Raw genomic sequence first — 16,916 nt, 5'->3', positions numbered from 1 at the left:
GCACAAACACAGAAATGACACCAGGACCACCACGTCCTGGCAGGGCTCAGAGCACGGGGTGGGCATGGGGCACCTCAGCTACACAGGCAGAGTTCCCACTGCCCTGGGGGTGGAAACTCCACCTTCCTCCCTGCCCCCCCCCGCCCCCCCCCCCGTGCATCTCCAGAGCGACAGAGGAAGTTTTCATCCCGGCCGCGGCAGCTGGAGGCCCAAGAAAGTCCTGACATTTCAGAGGAACATTTCAAACAAAGCCACGTTGCTGTGGTGATGGAAGCCGCAGGACGAGTCTGGGGCCACGGCCAGGGATGAGGAGCAGCAGCCCAACACCAGAGCTGCCCACACCAGGGGCCCATAGCTGGGTGCTGCCCTGGGACAGCTGTTCCTGGGGCGAGCTGAGGGTCCCAGCTTGCAAGCAGACCCCATCCTACTTCTCTGTGCCTTCCCTGTGCCAGTCCTCCTCCCTCCACTCCCCAGCAGTGACCTCAGCCCTGGCCGTGCTGCTCCTGCACCTGTGTGGCAGAGAGAGCTAGCATGGTCCTTGCTGATGGCTGTAGTGTCTCTGGGCACAGGCATGCTGATGGCACAGCATGGGAGGTCCCTGCGGGGCTGTAGGCAGCGGGCAGCCGGCCGCCCTGGACGTGTGTTTGCCGAGCGCAATGCGACGTCCTTCGATGACCCTGGCAGAGCAGCCGTGGGCAGGTGCCAAACCCCAGCCCTGGAGCATCCCTTGGCCTCACATCAGCCCTGGCCTCCTCCCTGTCACAGGAGCCAGCAGCTGTGATTCTCACACAGCCTGGGACTGGGTGACAGCATGTGGACCCGGCATCCATGAGCTTGGCACTGCTGCTCCCTGCCCAGCCCTTCTTGCCTGCCTGCTCCCACTGGTACACAACGCCCTGGTTCTCCATGCCTGGCACACTGCTCCTGTCCTACAGCTCCTGAGAACATGGGCAGAAAGCAGCTCCAGTCTGAATCCGTGTCAGGTAACAGCCTGGAGAATGGAGCAAAGAGCAAGGGCTGGAGAGGTGCTCCTGGCTCAGGCGCAGGAGCTTTGCCCCACCACTGCCCCCATGCCAGTGCTGCAGAGAAGGTGTGGAGGGGATGGAGCAGCAGGATGCCTACAGCCAGGCTGGCCAGGGAGCAGCAACCACTGTGTGCTGTTATCCAGAGTCTAAGCAGGAGCCCAGTGGCTGCTCTCCATCCTCCAGGTGAGGTGCTGTGCAGTGCTGCCATGCTGATATCAGCAGAACAACATTAAACCTACTGCTGGGCACAGCACAGAACCAGGAGGTGTGTCCTGTTGCCTGGGGCTGTGCTCTACACACATAGCGGGCCTGGGGACAACAGCCCCCATCCCTATTTGGCACCAGATGGGCTGGAGACTCCTCCGTGCTGGGCAAGGACGGGTGTGCTGCTGATAGAGGTCACAACTGGAGCAGATGTTCCCTGGAAGGACCCAGGGGCCCCATCTCAGCAGTTAATGAGTGGGAATGGGAGCACTTTACTGTAATTCCAGCAATTATATTGTTCATCCTTGGCAGCCAACACCAGTTGGTGTCCAGTGCCATGGTATCACAATAAGCCACCTGGCACGGAGACTTGGCAGCACGCCGTGCCTCCAGGCAGCCAGCCAAGGCTGGGCAATAAAGGGCTGCACAGAGAGGTGCGAGGTACGGTAAGGGCCCGCCCCAGGAGTTCTTGTCACCCACCCAGCCCTGGTGCACAGGTGCCGGGCAGGAGGGGCCATGGAGTGGGAAGGGTGCTCCAGGAGAGCTGTCTCAAGGAGGGCAGCGAGACACCAGCAGGGAGCCCACATTACACTGGGCTCAGAGGGGGGCTCAGGGATGCCCCCCAGGCTGTCCTTCCTGCACTGCCCACCCAGCTGTGCCTGCTGGGTGGTCCCTTGCCGTCCCCAGGGCCATGCAGGAGCAGGGGGCAGTTGCCACCCAGGGGACAGGAGCACGAGCCCTGCTGAGTCATCACTTTGCTGTTCTCATTTTTCCATGGTGCCGTTGTGCAGTTTGCTGGAAGCCAGTTAAGAACCATGACTAATCTGTTCTCAAAACAAGCACAAAGAGACCAGAAAGGTTTGTGCAAACCCCGCGGGGAAGTAGGGCTGAATCACAGCTCGGGGCTGGAGACAGGCGAGCAGCTGGGAGCAGCTGGAAGTGCCCAGGGCAGAGCAGCATCCACAGGGAGCACCTGCATGGGCACAGGGTGGGCACAGGGGCTGCCGGGACCCCCACACACAGTGAAGCTGCACCAGGCAGAGCTGGGAAGCAGTGAGCACCGGGGGTTGAGGAACATGGGACTTTCGGGCATCGGGAAACGCAGAGGTGCAGTGTGCAGGGTCTGCACTCCCATCCCATGTCCCTGCCCCTACAGCAGCCCACCTGCCCAGGAGGCCCTGGGAACGAGGCAGCAGGGGTTTGCTCTGGCCGGAATCGGGCATCCATTGATTTGCTGTTATTAAAACCAGAGCTGCTGTCGGGAATTCTGCAGTCTGGCTGCCCTTGCACACGCTTCCTGGAAGGGGCTGTCCCGAGTGCCCTCGCGGTCCCACCGAAGCACCTGGTGCAGTCCTTGCCATGGCAAACGGGACATGCAGCTGGACTGCAGGTGGATGAGAACAGAAGGGAACCCAGTGCTCAGCACCTACGGTCCCTCAGCACCCTGGCTGCTGTCCCCAGCGTCCCCAGCTGTGCCAATGCGATGATGCCAGCGGGGGCTGAGGGCAGCCCCATCACCCCACATCTGGTTCTGGTGATAACAAAGGCTCAGCAGCACTCGCTGCCCCTTTCATCTGCTTTGCTGAAGAGGGTTTACTGGAGAGGCGCAGTCATTGCTTCCAGCCTGGCGGGATGAATCACACATTGCAGGAATTCTGCCCAGGGGCTTTTCTGTAAGAGCGGTGGAATTTCGAAACGGCCAGAGGGAAGTCACAGCCCGTGCCCTCTCTGGGTGTGTGCGAACCAACATGCGGAGTGTGTCCCTGCTCCTTGCACAACCGCCCATGCAGGAGGTTCCTGTTCCCACCGCCCACACGTGCAATGCTCCCCTGCTCCTGTGACCACTCTGCAGCACTACTGCGGGGCACAACCCCCCTGTGGGCACCCCCTGCCAAGGAGCGGGGTCCTCAGAGCCCCAGGCCCACCAGGGACAAGCCTGGCTCCTCAGTGTGGTGCAGGCGCCCCTGGGCCCTCCTGCTGCCCCAATTAGGAGTCCTGGGCTCACCGGCACTGCCCATGCTCAGTATTGCACTGCTGCTGTGCTGTTTGCTGTCATCTCAGCAGATAGACACGGTTCAGGGCTCCCCAGCTGCTCTTGCACTCACAAGCAGGTGCTGAGGGGAGGGGAAGTGTTCAGCCCCAGCTGCAGTGGAGACGCAGTCCCAGCAGCATTCCCCCTCCACCCAGCAGTCGGTGTGGTGGCACTGTGGGTGATGGGAGCAGTGGAGGCTGCGGTCGGGGGCAGCTCCCCGCAGAACCCCGGGGTACACCCCTGGGTGCCCCCACAAGAGCTGATGCATCGAGCCCAGGTGGGCGGCGGGGCCGTGTGGATGTGGGTTTTTCTCAGTTTCTACACGTTGCAGAAACTCCTTCCCAGTGAGAGCAGAGGGGTTTCTTGGTAAAGAGGGAAATACACTCAAAGCAGGAACTGAAACATCACCTTAGAGACTGGCGGCTCTTCCTCTAAGACAGCTTTACAGTAACAGGGCTGCAGGAGCAACGCAGCTGCCCCCAGCCCCATGACCACTATGCATGTCCCCATCTCCATTCTCCAGAACGTGCCCACGTGGGTTCATCCCAGCCTCCTCTCCTGCCAGGCATCCCCAGCGCTGCCCTGACATCTGTGGGGAGCGCTGCGATCCCCGACCTGCACTGAGCCCATCCACCTTGGGGACAATTTGTGGGCATCAGGTGAGTGGGGGCACCAAGGAGCTCCAGCTGGAGAGGGGGCTCAGGCAAACATGGCTGTGCAAAGCTGGCAGGAGTTACTGGGGAGCTGCCCAGAGAGACAGAGACAGGTCCCCCCCCAAAAAACCAACCCCAAATGAAAAGAGCAGCAGCCCTGATCATCCCAGAGCTGAGCACATTGCTGTGGGGAAGCAGAGATAATGTCCTGCTTCCTGGCATCTCCCTTCCTGGACAAAGAGCTGCTGGAGAGCGATATGCTCCAGAAGCAGCCTGCATAGAGATGTACTTTCCCAAGTGCCCCATTCCATACAAATCAGCTCCTGCCATGCTGGGGACGCGGCCCAGTGCTGCAGACTTGCATCCCCAGTACCACCTTGCATTGGCTGCTGCAACACATCTGCTGCAGGCAGCCCTGGTGCAAGCGGCCCATGTGCAGGGCCCTGTGGGCACGGTGGTGCTTCCCACCAGCCACAGCTGCAGCACTGCTTCCCGGAGAGCTGGTGTTTTGCCTGCCCTGCTTTGCATGTCTGATGTGCCCAGGGCAGGGGGATGCTGGGCATGCATCGTACATGGGGTGTATGGGCAATGTACTGCCACCACACCAACCCCACATCCTGACCCCACAGCAGGGTGCACATGGGGGTGAGCCATCCCTGTTCCATCCCCCTGCCCCAGTGGCATTGAACACACAGCAATCTCTCTGGTCTCTGCAAGAAGAGAGGTGAGGGGCGAGGACCAGGATATGGCAGAACTTTGGCCATGGGGAACTGCTTTATTTTGTTTTACACTTTCCTGGAAACAAATGGCTGAAGGGGCCACTCCTGCTGCCTTGCTGGGAAGCCACGGCTCCCTCCCCATCTGCCCTTCCAGGATGCTCAGAGACTGCCTATGTCTCTCCCAGGAGCTGCTCACAGCCCAGATGGACCCCACAGTCAGCTCTGGGGCTGCTGACTCCAACATCCCCCAAACCCAAAAGGGCTCATCTGACTGTCCCAAGCCCACAGACAGCACTGACCCTCACAGGGCAGAGCAGCCCTGGCCCAACGGGCTGTGCATGGGTCCCCTCCCAGCAGGCAGCACCCACCAGCCCATGGGCTGCAAACCTGTGCACTAAGGCTGAGCAGCCCCAGCCAGCCCCGTGCATTAGCACCAGGTTGATTTATAGAAATCCGATGGCTGGGGCTGCCAGTGCCTCCTGCCAAACCTCATTAACGGCTGGCCTGGGAGCAAGGCAAACAGCTCATGCAGCAACAAGGAAATCCTTGTTTAAGCATTTCTGGCCATGCATGGCCCTTCCCCTCACGCCCCGGGGAGAGAAGAGGTGGAGAAGATGCAAGCCTCAGGCCCAGCTGGCACAGCTTGGGGCAGCCACAAGGAAGGAGGCAGCAGGGAAACACAGCATGGGCTGTGCAGGAAGCCCCCAGGAGGGTTGGAGGCAGCAGAAAGCCATGGGGGCACATCACAGGGCTCCTTTCCTCTGCACCCTTGTGCCTCATTGCACTTTGCCTCCGGTCTCTGGTGCAGAGCAGCATGGATGGAGTTTCCAGGCAGAGCCTCCTGCCCTTTGGTGTCCCCGCACAGAGCACAGCAGGCACCAGGCACGAGGGTCTGCATGAGGCTGTGTGAGGAAGCACACACACCACCACTGTCCTGGGACAGGCACAGGGCAGCAGCAGCACAGCCATCCCACAGCCCCAGCACCAGCACTCTGCTGAGCAGCCTCAGCAGCCTGCATCCGCCTGCCCCATGTGTGGCGCAGGATCTATTTCATCATCTGGAGAAAAGCATTTACTGCCAATAAACGGGCTAATTAATTCTCCTCAAAGACCTCTCAATTATTCATCTTGGGCCACAGAGAAAACAATTACAGCACTTACCTCAGCCCTGGTGGGGCCGGCACAGCAGCCGGCGTGGGGCTGGGGCTGGCAGCAGGCAGGGCACAACAGGCAGCCAGCACCGCATGGCATCGAGCCCCACACAGCACCCTGCTCCCTTGGATGCCCTGCCCAGCCCAGCCCCTCAGCTGCCCAGGACACCGGGGCTGAGGATGGTGCCAGCCAGGCTGCCTGCCCATCCATATGGCTCACACTTGCCCGCTGCTCCCAGCAGCAGGGATCAGGTGCGAGGGGAATCGATGCTGCCCGCACTGCTCTTTGCCATAGGCACGTCTCAAATCCACCCACGTGCTGCCAATTCCCACTGCATCCTCTCCTCCAGGACTGAGGCAGCACCTTGTGCCCACCCTGCTGCGGGCTCCTCTCCCCATCTTCACTCATCTGCCCCACACCTCCCGAACTGCAGTGGTGGGTGATGCAGCCCGCAGGGTTCAGGCTGCACCCCAGAAATCAGCGCTGGGGAGTGCTGGCTGCCCTGCATCCCACAGGAAGGGGCCGTGCTCGGGTCCCCTCGGACGCGGGCATCCCTCCCAACCCACGCCCGGCTCCTGCTGCCCTGTGTGGGGCTGAGTCCCTCCTCCCGCGGCGTCAGCAACACTTTGGGAAGGGAAACACATCGCAGTGCAAACATAGCGGTGCAAGGGCAGCCGGGATCCACGTGCAGCGATCCCAGTGCACAGCTGCATCACCCGCGCGGGCACTGCCATCCCTCCGCTCCCTGTGAACCCACGGATGGGACTCGAAGTTCTCCCCGGGGCCGGGGCCGTGCGCTCCTCCCGCGGTGACACCGTTGCCTCTTCTCCCCCAACACCCCGCGGCTGGGACCGGAGGGCAACGGAGCTGCGTCGGAGCTCCCCGCTCGCTGCAGGGGCTGTGCCCGGCCCGGGCCCCCCGCACGCCGCCCGCCGCGCTCCCACCTGCGCCCGCCCGGGAAGGGTTAAGCGCAGCGCGGCCCCCACCCCCCCAAGGCAGCCAAGGGGCGGGCCTGTCGGGAAGCCGGGATTTCTGCAGTGGTTTTACTGGAAAAGTTGTTGCCGGCGGAGGGAGGGGTCACCGGGCGGCCCCGCGGCCGGCAGGTTGGATGGGGCGCCCGGCGCGGGGCGGCTGCAGTCCGGCGGGCAGCCGAACGAGGCATCGCCGGAGCCCCCCCCGGACCCCGTCCCACGCAGCCCCCGCCGGGCCCGGCTCCCCGTCCGCAGCGGCTCGGGGCTGTCCCCGCCCAGCCCTGGGACCGCTCCGCCGGGAGGAACCGGTCCCGGCGCGGCAGTGGTGCCCTGGGAGAGAGCGCTGGTGATGAACGGTCGTGCTCTGCCGGGACGGGATGGGTGCTGCCGGGTGCTCCCCCAGTGCGAGGTTGGCTCTGGGTTCTGATTCATTGGGAGCTGCGGGTGTAAGCAGCTGCTGGAGTGCCCCAAGGAGCTTGAACCGACCTGGCACAGGTGGCAGCACAGCACTACATGGCATGATGCAGCACGGCACAGTGTGGTATGGCATGGCACCATATGGCATGGCACCATATGGCACGGCATCACATGGCACAGCGTGGCACAGCATGGCATCACGCAGCAGCACATGGCACAGCAGCACATGGCACAGTACAGCACGGCACCACATGGCACAGTGCAGCATGGTGCAGCACCACATGCCCAAGGCCTGGCTGTCCCCGAGGCTGGCTAAGCCAGGAGCCCAGCACGTCCCAGTGCTTCCAGGCATCGCACTGCAGTTCCCAACAGTAGGAAATCACTTGGCTCCACGGTTCCCACAGCTTGGGAATGATTGATACTTGTGCTTTCCCTGCCCACCAAATCCAAGCAGGGCCCTCCAGGCCGGCGGGCTCCAGCACAAAGGATGAGTTATCACACCTCGCAGAGCACACGGCGAGGCCACGGGGCCAAGACAGCGCCGGAGGAAAACACCCTGAGCACGTGGCCGGGGCTCGAGTCCCGCCAGGCACTGTGGCCAGCCCTCCTCGCGCGGCACCCTGCAGCCCTGCATCCTGCAGCCCTGCATAGCACGTCCCACAGCTTGCATAGCTGCAGCAGCGCCAATCCCAAACCACCCAAACCCCACAGCGGCCCCACTGTGGGACCCATCCTTGGCCACAGTGCTAAGAGCCTCAGTTGGAGCAGGGCAGCAAATGGGGAGCCCCCACCTCAGAGACCTGCTGGGGCGGACAACGTGCCATAGCTGTGGCTCCCAGACCCCTACCTCCCAGAGTTGGGTTGGGGGGGCCGGGACAGCACCGCCGTGGGCATAGGCACGGCGCCGAGACCCGGCTGTGCCTGGAGCTGCCTGTGGGGCCGGAGGCAGGGGGGAGCCCGGCCCGGCTCCGGGAATCGCCCCGGCGGCTGCCAGCTCCCGTGGCAGGGGGAGGCGTAGGGAAACCCGATCCTCCCCAGCGGGATGCGGGCTCCGTTCCTCAGCCAGGGCTCAGCAACTAATTTTAGCCTCGGGGAGGCACCTTCGTAGCGTGAGCTCAGCCCGCAGCGGCCACACGCTCAGCGGGGCTGGGAGCTGTGGGGACAGAGCTGCCAGGTGGGAGTCACACAGCACCCATTCCCACCGAGCTCCCTGGCCACCCGCCAGGCACCAGCGGTGCCCATGCTGCACGCGTGCCTGCGGCCTCGGCTCATCCCCATATGTGGCCATGAGCCCTCCTCCCAGGGTCTCCAGGTACCGGGGGCCGCAGAGCAGCACAAGCAGAGCCCCAGGGGCTCGCGGGACACGGGCACTGTCGAGGAGCCTCGCCACACAGCGGCTGCCATGGAGCTGCCACGTGCCAGGAGCAGCAGCAGGGCGCGATGCGGTCCCCTGCCCACAGCCACGGCCGTTCTCCCCAGCCCCGGGCTGCCCCACGCTTACTGGAAGAGGAAGCTGCTGGGAAGGCAGCGTGTGCGGCAGGGGAGCCTCGGGGAGGAGAGGCGCGGGGAGCCGGCAGAGTGCGGCCGGCCCTGCTCCCAGGTCCAGGGCCAGTAACGGGAAGCGCCTGCTCTCAGTGACGGTAAATCAGATCGGGGAGATTAGAGGCCTTTTTGCCTAATCATGAGCGGCTTGAAGTTGGAGGACAAGTTCCTGGAACAAAGAGGAAATGGAGGCAGTAAATAAAGAAAAACTGTTAACATGTGGCCCTGTGTGTGAAAAACGTCTCCGTGAAGGACTGTTTATGGCTCACTCATCGGCAGGGTGACAGCTGCAGTTGAGCCGGGGGCTGTGGGGGCTCCAATGCAGGGCCTGTAGTCGGGCGATGGAGGAGAAGGGCAGCGGTAGCACGGGCAGTGCACTGGGGACATGGCACAGGGAGGTGCAATGGGAGGGATGGACACCTGCACCCAACCCCCAGTGCTGGCTGGAAGCTGCTGAGTGCTACAGGGTGTTCCCCACAGAGCCCTGAAGGATGGCTCCGTCCTGCACAGCATCCCACGTGTGGCCTCCTGCCCGATGGGATGAGGCGAGGGTCTCACTGCCATTCTGTGCACGTGCCCCATTGTGCACCACATGGGTTGATGCCAGCAGCCAGATGCCCACGGATCCCCCTTCTCAGTGCCAGGAGAAAGTGCTGAGCATCGCAGCACTGCCCACAGCTGACACCAGCACGGCCCCGAGCCACAAGCACCCGGCAGTGCCACAGGGCCGCGTGTCAGCTGTTTGCAGGGCAGATGCAATCAGAAGCTGGAGCCGATTCCCATCAGCAAAGGTCACTCTGTGCCTTTCCCGTCAGCAGCGCAGCAGCAGCCATCGCCATTGAACGCGCAGCTCCGTGTGCGCGCAGAGCCGCAGCACGTGGCCGGGCAGGGCCTGGCAGCCCTGTGCCCCCCGGGATCGGCCAGCGGGGCCGAGGCACACTGAGCAAATTGCACCGAGCGGTGCCTCCCCACAGCCCCAGCCTGCCCCCGGCACAGGGACAGAGGCGTGGGCTGGGGAGGCTGCTGCGAGGCGGGTGCCCCGGGGTCCTTTCTGTACCTTCCCACGGGAGCGCTGGGACGGGGACCCCGGCGCGGGCTCGGTGGGGGGAACGCACGAGCGCGGGCAGCGGAGCCGTGGACTACGTGCCCCGGGAGCCCTTGCGGCGGGGCGGTCCCGGCGGTCCCGGCGATGCTGGCGGCGCGGGGCGCGGGGGCTGCGCTCCGCCGGGCGCTATTGCACGGAGCGCGGTCCCGCCGCGGCGGCGCGGCCATGGCGGGGGACGGCGGGACCGGGGGCGGCGCGGGGTCGCTGCGGGGCGGAGCGGCGCTCGGGTGCGTGCGGAGGTCGCGGCCGGGCTCGGTCCCACCCGGGGGGGTGCTGTTCTCGGGGCAGGAAGCGGTGGCGGTTCGGGTTCGGTTCGGCGCAGCGGGGCGTGGGAGGGGTGGTGGGTCAGGGGTGGGCAGCCCCTCCCCAGCAGCACAGACCACCCCTCCGCTCGCTGTCCCCGCAGGCGCCCGCAGCACGTGGTGGATCTGCGCAGCGACACCGTCACGCAGCCCGGCCCCGCTATGCGCAGTGCCATGGCCCGGGCCGCCGTGGGGGACGACGACTACGGCGAGGACCCTACGGTCAACGGTGAGCGCGGGGCCGGCAGCCCTTGCTGCACTGTCACACTCCCCCTTGGCCGAGCCAAGGGCTGTGCTGGGGAGGAGACGTCTGGAGCACATAGGGCTGTAGTGCACACCTCTTTCCCACCCTTGTTCTGCACGTTTCTTCTATTCAGAGCTGCAGCAGCTGGCTGCGAGGATCTTGGGGATGGAGGATGCCCTTTTTGTACCCACGGCTACAATGGCAAACCTCATTGCAGGTGAGTGCCCAGTGCGTAGATTTGCTCTCCCTGCCCTGCATCCCAGGGTACGAGCTGGGAGCTGGTTCATGGCCCCCCTGCAAAGGATGGAAAAGGTACAAGCAGTCCCACTCCTCTCTGGGAGAGTCCTGGTCCTGCTCAAAAAGCTGCTATGCTTTTCACCCTAATGGCCGCAGAGGAGGGCTGGGGGAACGGCAGCTTCCACACCTCCAACAGGTGCAGACCCTGCATCGCACTCAGCCCCATGCACATGAAAGCTGCAGCACTGCAACACCACTCTGGGGCCACTCTCCCTCTACCCATTGCAGATGAGTGAATCCTTTCCTGCCGGGAGGGCGGGGGGGGCACCCAGCCCCACACTCACACACTGTGCTCACTCCTCTCTTCCCTCAGTGATGTGCCACTGCCAGCGCAGAGGGGCTCAGCTGCTGCTGGGTGCCCAGGCCCATTTGCACGTCTATGAGCACGGCGGGGCTGCACAGGTGGGTGCTGCGCTGCTGGGGAAGTGAGGGGGTGCCCGGGGGCAGACAGCGGCTTGCTGCTGCCCTCCTCTGGCTGCAGGGAGGTCCCCTTCGGGTCTGTGACAGCATCACCCGAGCCACGACTGGGGCTGATGGACTGGAGACGGAGGGACAAGGGATGGCAGGGCAGCCTCTCTCCAGCTCTGCTGCCCGCGCAGGTCGCAGGGGTCCACTCACAGGCGCTGCCAGACCTTCCTGACGGTACCTTGGATCTGGAGCAGCTGGAGCTGATCGTCCGTGAGGCCCATGGCAGCCGCTACCACCCCCGCCCTGAGCTCATCTGCCTGGAGAACACGCACAGCTCAGCAGGCGGCCGGGCACTGCCTCTCACATACCTGCAGCAGGTGGGAGCTGCAGGCGGGGCTGGGAGGGTCCTCACGGCACAGCACAGCTCACAGCAGCTGTGCCCACAACCAGGTACGCCTGCTCGCTGAGCGCTACGGGCTGCGGGTGCACATGGATGGAGCACGGCTGATGAACGCAGCGGTGGCCCAGGACGTGGAGCCGGCCCGCATCACCCAGCACTGCGACTCTGTGTCCCTGTGCTTCTCCAAGGTGAGCTCACACAGGGAGCCCGGGGCGGGACACGGGGCTCAGGCTGTGGGCAGCACTCACACCAGCCTCCTGGATCTGCAGGGCCTGGGTGCCCCGGCCGGGGCCGTGCTTGCCGGACGCCGGGCATTTGTGGCAGAGGCCTGGAGGGTGCGGAAGCTGCTGGGAGGAGGGATGAGGCAGGCGGGTGTGCTGGCGGCTGCTGCCCGCATCGGGTTGGAGCAGGCAGAGGAAACGCTGCGCAGAGACCACGACAACGCCCGCCGCTTCGCTCAAGGTAACTCAGCTTCCTCGGGACGTTTGGTGTCATCAGCATAAACTCGCTCCCCTTCAGGCTCAGTGCACAGCTGCAGGAGCTGTGGTCCTACACTTGTGGATGGGTGGCAGTGCCTGAGCAGCCTCCTGCTGGAGCACTGAGCTGGCAGCCTGACAGCCTGCACCTCCACAGGCATCAAGGAGCTGAACTCGCCTCTCTGCTCTGTCAGCTTGGCGGCTGTAGAGACGAACATCGTGATGGTGGAAGTGAAGGGGCTGCCCCCAGCAGAGCTCTGCACATACCTGCAGGCAGTGAGCGAGGAGGAGCTGGCTGAGACGGGCTGCGCTGTCAGCGTCCTGCTGTTCCCCTGGTCGGAGCGCACTGTCCGTGCGGTCTGGCACTGCGATGTCTCAGCCCATGACACTGAGCTCGCTCTGAACAAGCTGAGCTTTGTGGCCAGAAAGTGTCAGGAGAAGCTGGCCCAGGGCTGGGGCTCCAGTCCTCGTGGCACAGGAGAGCATTGATGGAGCGTGCCTCCTCCCAGCCCCGTGGGAGAGCCATCCCTGCCGGGTTGCAGCAGGCAAGCATGTGGGCTGGGGCAGCTGCTGGCAAAGGGACCGGGACCTCCCACAGTGTGCTCCAGGCATGTTCCCAACCAGCTGCAGCACCATCTCCACCCCTGCAAGCCAGCATGCAAGCCCAACCCTAGGGAGACCGCAGTTCACAGCTTCCCAAAGGAGCACCACACCTCCTGGGGCAAGTTCCTTCCCAGACGTGCCCACAGCTCACACCACCAGCCTGGCCATGCCAAGGCTGCTTCCCATCCATCATGGGCCATCCCAAGCACTCCAGTCCTCAGCCCACAGCAGCTGGGGCTGCCACGGCCCACTCCACATAGCATAGCAGCATCCAGGGCCTCTGGGTCATGCTGCACAAGAACAGCAGGACAAGAAGAGCCTTCTGAAGGCTGCAGCCTTCTGTGCTCAGCACAGTTCTTAATGGTCTACAGAGGCAATTAGGGTCTAAATAAACATTTTTTGGCAATGCAGAATGTTTTTTTCCCCAAAGATGCTCCTCCCCTTACTCTGCAGCAGAGACACTGCCAAGGCCTGGAGGTCTTTATGGAAGGAGAAGTGCTCCTGAGAACATGCAGGTGCCTCACAGACACAGGAACACAGCTACTTCCCAGCGGCAGAGCTCCCATCTGACCAGGGCTGTCCCAGGCACAGCTCTGCCTGCAGGCAGCTCCTGTAAATGCTGCTGTTGCACCCTGTGACAGTGGCTGTGTCGCTGCAAGGCCCCTCTGCCTGTGTGCACAAAGAGCTGAGTGGTGCTCTCCCTGCTGACTGGCACAGAACTGCCCTCCTCAGGACCCAAGCTCTGCCACAGAGCAGCTTCTCCGTGCATCAGCTAAGTATGCTCAATAGCTGAGCACAGTTACGTGTTCCCAAGATTTCCAGCCAGGCAGCACTTATTCCTATTTTATTTTGTATTGGCAATTAGCAGCTTCAAGGAACAAACTTCAACATCCAGACAGCAGACAGACCCACAGCAGGCAGGCAGCCCTGCACACCACAGATGGTCCAGCTCTGAGAACATCCACAAAGCACAGGAACACCTCAATGAAGGAACATCATCACTTGCTTGTGCTAAGTGGAGCTCTCTTCCTGTGAGGGCCTCCTGCTGGCAGGCTGGGAGGAACAGTGGAGGCTCATCTGCCCCTTATAGAACCAAGAATGGTATCCTGAGGCAGCAACTGCCCTGTGCCACAGGGGACCCAATGGGCTGGAAAGAGGAAACAAGGACAAGCACAGGGCAGAGTGCACGAAGGCTGCCTGTCACTGCACAGAGCTGTGGTGTGCATCTCCAGTTTGTTCCAACATGTCATCAAGCTCTTGCAATCATGTTCAGGATCACCTGGGATGAGGAACCAAATGCTGTGAATGGTGCCTGGCCCCACAGCGCCTCACGCTGGGAGAAAACACCCATTGCAACTGCCTCCCTTCCGGCCTGGCAGCTCTGAGCTGTACTCAGGACAGCAAAAAATGGTGGCTGGAGGACAGAGCCTCTCCCCCTTACCTGAGTGAGGACATAAGTTTCCTCTGACAACTTCTCAATGATGTCAAAGTGATCCACGCTGGCAAGATCCAACAGAGAGACAGACCAACCAGCTAAGCGCAGAGCCTGTGGAGAGATCAGTGCTGGCAAGGGGGACCCCAGCTGGACCCCACAGCACAGCACGAGCAATGGCTCAGCAAGGACCAGCATTCTCCCTGATGAGGGTGGTCATCACACCAGCAGCAGAAATACTACTCTGATACAGCATGTGAGCTCTTCATCACCAGAGCTGACTGGAAGGAAGAGCTGGGCCCGATGGCAAGAAGAGGCACCTTCCCAAAGCAGGAGGCAGTCCTGATTCAGCAGTGCAGCCAGCCCCACTCTCTTCTTTGTAGCTCTGCATTACCAGCTCAGAAATCTCCAAGCCAGAGCCCCTTTCACTTTAGGATTTGCAGAAGGAGCAAGTAGGGCAGCCCACACAGCATCCCTGCATAGCTCACCTGGCTGTACTCCTGTGACTGCCTGCGGAACTCCGGGGAGTCGTGCTGGGCCACAGCCACAACCACCTCACAGGATGCAGCCACAGGCACTGCTTGTGTGACACACAGGATGGGGCTGTTCCTCTGGGCCACTTCCCTGGGGAGGAGACACTGCAGTGACAGCCAGTGTGTGCCTGTGTGTACCCCCACACCCTCAGCAGCGTGCACCAGCAAGACAGAGGGTGCAGGGCCTGCATGCATGGGCAGAGCAGGCTACAAAGCTGCAGGTGTTTGCCCATAGGCTGCGCTGACCAAAGCCACACATGCTCACAAGCTGCCCATGCCATTTTCCATATGCTGTCCCTACAGCAGACAGACTCACAGGCTCATGTTCAGTGCATCATTCACGTAGGTGTGCAGAAGGGGCTCCAAGTCGTACACACCGCTCACCAGAACAGCTCCTGCAAACACAGATGTGGTGGGTGAATGGCTCTGCAGTTCAGGCCTCCTTATGCCCAAGTCTCCATGGCTCTAGAGGGATAGAGGGAGGCTGCTGAGCTGCACCAGGAGCTCAGATTCTTCTTCCCCCAATACATGCAAGATGCAACCAGCTGAAGCAAGTGATCAGCTTAACAGATCACAGAACAGTAAAGTGGGAGATGCCCGGGTGCAGCCCCCTGGTGCTGAACACCAGCCCTCCAGAACAGGGGTCTCTAAAAGCACTACCTCTGATATCTGGAACCACTCCAAATTCTGCCCAGTCTGTGGACAAGACCATCGCTGCCAGGTGAGCCCCTGCCGAGTGCCCACACAAGTAAATACCCCTAGAGAGAAGGAGCCATAAGCATGAAGAAAAAGCACGTTACATGCTGGGGACACCCCAGTTGCAGTGCCCCAGGGGCTGCAGACTGGTCATATTTCCCAGTCCATCAACTGAGCCATTGTACTTTGACAAAGGAGTACAGTCAGTGGTGCTGCACCAAGGCACTGTGGTCTTTATCATAACTCAGGGCTTCCCCACCCCGTCCTGTTTCTGTCACAGCCACCCCCATGCAATAATCCACCCAGGGAGCAACAGGGACACAATCTGCCTGAGAGACGAGACAGAAGCAGTAGAGGCTGCTGGCACAGGGGACAGGGACATAGGGCACTGCATGCTGCCCACCTGATCCTGTGGTATTGCTTCACCAGGAAGGCAAGGCTGCGCCGCACCTGGAGCACCATCGCATCCATGTGGCCTGGGCAGAATGCAGAGCCAGGTGGGCACCAGGCCATCGGGGGAAGTCATGGCCCCCACTGGGCCCTGCCTACCTTTGGGAGCGATGTCGTAACCCATGGCCACCACTGCAATGCCCCGTGACAGCAGCGCAGGGGCTGCAAAACCTGACGCATCCTTACTGGAGGGTGGGGAGAGAGAAGCTGCCGAGCTCCAGGGGACAGATAGATGTCCCCATGGAGCTGGCTGGGATGGCCATTGGGTCCAGGATACCAAACTCTGGGTTTAGTGTTGTTCTCTAGAGAATGAAGATGTAAAGGAGGCCTGGGAGCTCCCTTCTCAAGGGAGCCTATATCAGAAGTCTGTCTTACCTCAAGCACTGCCAGTATCCACCATGGATGTAGACGAAGACCGGGAAAGCTGCACAGCACAGCACATATAAGCACACAGACATGACCTCACCCCCCAGTCACCGTGCCCACCACCTACTTTCAGAAGAGTCCGCAGGAAAATAAATGTCAAGCTTCTCCCCATCCCCATCTCCATAGGGGACGTGCAGCGAGGTTCGTGCAGCAGCCTGGGCCTTCTGTGTTCCTGCAGGGCCGGGGAAGAATCAGCCCGCGGGCCGTAGGCAGCACCCCACCTCCGTGGTGAGCTCTGCAGGCCCGGGTTGGGGCTGTGCCCATCTCGGTGCCGCCCGCCGGGCCCGGCCGCGCCCCCCCACCTGCGGTCATCACATCGATGTGGGCCTGGATGACGCTCTCGCTGTCCATACGGCGGGACCAGCGGCTGGGCGAGTACTGCTCCTCCAGCTCCTGCGGGCACACGGACGCGGAGCTGCACGGGGGGGGGGCGGCCGGACCCGGGGCACCGGAGTTGGCTTCAGCCCGGCCAGCCCCGCGCCCCGCACCTCCAGATCCATGTCCTGCCACCGTCCCATCTCCTCTTCAACCACCCGGCCCCGCTGCCGCTGGCGGCCGGGCCGGGTCGGGGCACTGGGCGGGGCCGCCCCTCGGCCATTGGCCGCCGGGTGTCGGGGCAGGCCGGGCCGGGCCCGCAGCCATTGGCCGCCGGGTGTCGGGTCAGGCCGGGCCGGGCAGCGGGGCCGAGCTGAGGCCTTTGACCCCGCAGACGAGGCGATGACGTCAAAGCCCCACGCGGGGCACGCCGGGAAGGTGGCTCGCTCCGTGGGAGCGCGGCGAGAAATGAGAATTCTCCCGCCTGCGCCCGGATTGGTCGGCGCTGCGGGGA

General features: G+C 62.7%; 2 protein-coding genes across 5 annotated transcripts; one reads left to right on the top strand and one right to left on the bottom strand.

The window, feature by feature from the left end:
* Positions 1-9,539: 9,539 nt before the first annotated feature.
* LOC100547437 (uncharacterized) lies at positions 9,540-12,963 on the top strand. Of its 3 annotated transcripts, XM_085240431.1 has the most exons (8): positions 9,542-10,047; positions 10,227-10,351; positions 10,500-10,583; positions 10,977-11,065; positions 11,263-11,448; positions 11,522-11,659; positions 11,741-11,933; positions 12,105-12,963. In XM_085240431.1, exons 1-8 carry the CDS (start codon positions 9,905-9,907, stop codon positions 12,434-12,436), a joined length of 1,290 nt encoding a protein of 429 aa, XP_085096557.1. In that variant the 5' UTR covers positions 9,542-9,904; the 3' UTR covers positions 12,437-12,963. The 3 variants fall into 3 exon arrangements, with proteins under 3 accessions (XP_085096558.1, XP_085096559.1, XP_085096557.1); XM_085240432.1 differs by lacking the exons at positions 10,500-10,583; positions 10,977-11,065 and adding an exon at positions 10,584-10,678 and having other exon boundaries at positions 9,540-10,047; XM_085240433.1 differs by lacking the exon at positions 10,500-10,583 and having other exon boundaries at positions 9,541-10,047.
* A 415-nt stretch (positions 12,964-13,378) lies between these two features.
* Positions 13,379-16,828, bottom strand: AFMID (arylformamidase). 2 transcript variants are annotated; one of them, XM_085240451.1, is made up of 11 exons: positions 16,576-16,828; positions 16,390-16,480; positions 16,155-16,259; positions 16,037-16,085; positions 15,761-15,846; positions 15,615-15,687; positions 15,176-15,273; positions 14,832-14,910; positions 14,471-14,606; positions 13,992-14,132; positions 13,379-13,829 (listed from the first exon to the last, which is right to left on the bottom strand). In XM_085240451.1, the coding sequence occupies exons 1-11, from the start codon at positions 16,603-16,605 to the stop codon at positions 13,800-13,802; spliced, it is 918 nt and encodes a 305-aa protein (XP_085096577.1). In that variant the 5' UTR covers positions 16,606-16,828; the 3' UTR covers positions 13,379-13,799. The 2 variants fall into 2 exon arrangements, with proteins under 2 accessions (XP_085096577.1, XP_085096578.1); XM_085240452.1 differs by having other exon boundaries at positions 13,992-14,096.
* Between the last annotated feature and the right edge of the window lie 88 nt (positions 16,829-16,916).

This window comes from Meleagris gallopavo, chromosome 20, assembly GCF_905368555.1.
Source record: "Meleagris gallopavo chromosome 20, MGAL_WU_HG_1.1, whole genome shotgun sequence".
Lineage (NCBI taxonomy): Eukaryota > Metazoa > Chordata > Aves > Galliformes > Phasianidae > Meleagris > Meleagris gallopavo.
Note: the sequence above shows the minus strand (reverse complement) of the source record. Positions and strands in the feature narration are given on the sequence as shown.

What these genes read in the sequence shown, in the direction of transcription:
- LOC100547437 (XM_085240431.1), top strand. Translation starts at nt 9,905, where the DNA reads ATGCTGGCGGCGCGGGGCGCGGGGGCTGCGCTCCGCCGGGCGCTATTG. An exon ending in CGGGGCGGAGCGGCGCTCGG is followed by an intron (nt 10,048 to 10,226) that starts GTGCGTGCGGAG and finishes CTGTCCCCGCAG; the next exon opens with GCGCCCGCAGCACGTGGTGG. An exon ending in CGAGGACCCTACGGTCAACG is followed by an intron (nt 10,352 to 10,499) that starts GTGAGCGCGGGG and finishes TCTTCTATTCAG; the next exon opens with AGCTGCAGCAGCTGGCTGCG.
- AFMID (XM_085240451.1), bottom strand. Translation starts at nt 16,605, where the DNA reads ATGGGACGGTGGCAGGACATGGATCTGGAG. An exon ending in TCCTGCGGACTCTTCTGAAA is followed by an intron (nt 16,086 to 16,154) that starts GTAGGTGGTGGG and finishes TGTGCTGTGCAG; the next exon opens with CTTTCCCGGTCTTCGTCTAC. An exon ending in GATGCACTGAACATGAGCCT is followed by an intron (nt 14,607 to 14,831) that starts GTGAGTCTGTCT and finishes TCTCCTCCCCAG; the next exon opens with GGAAGTGGCCCAGAGGAACA.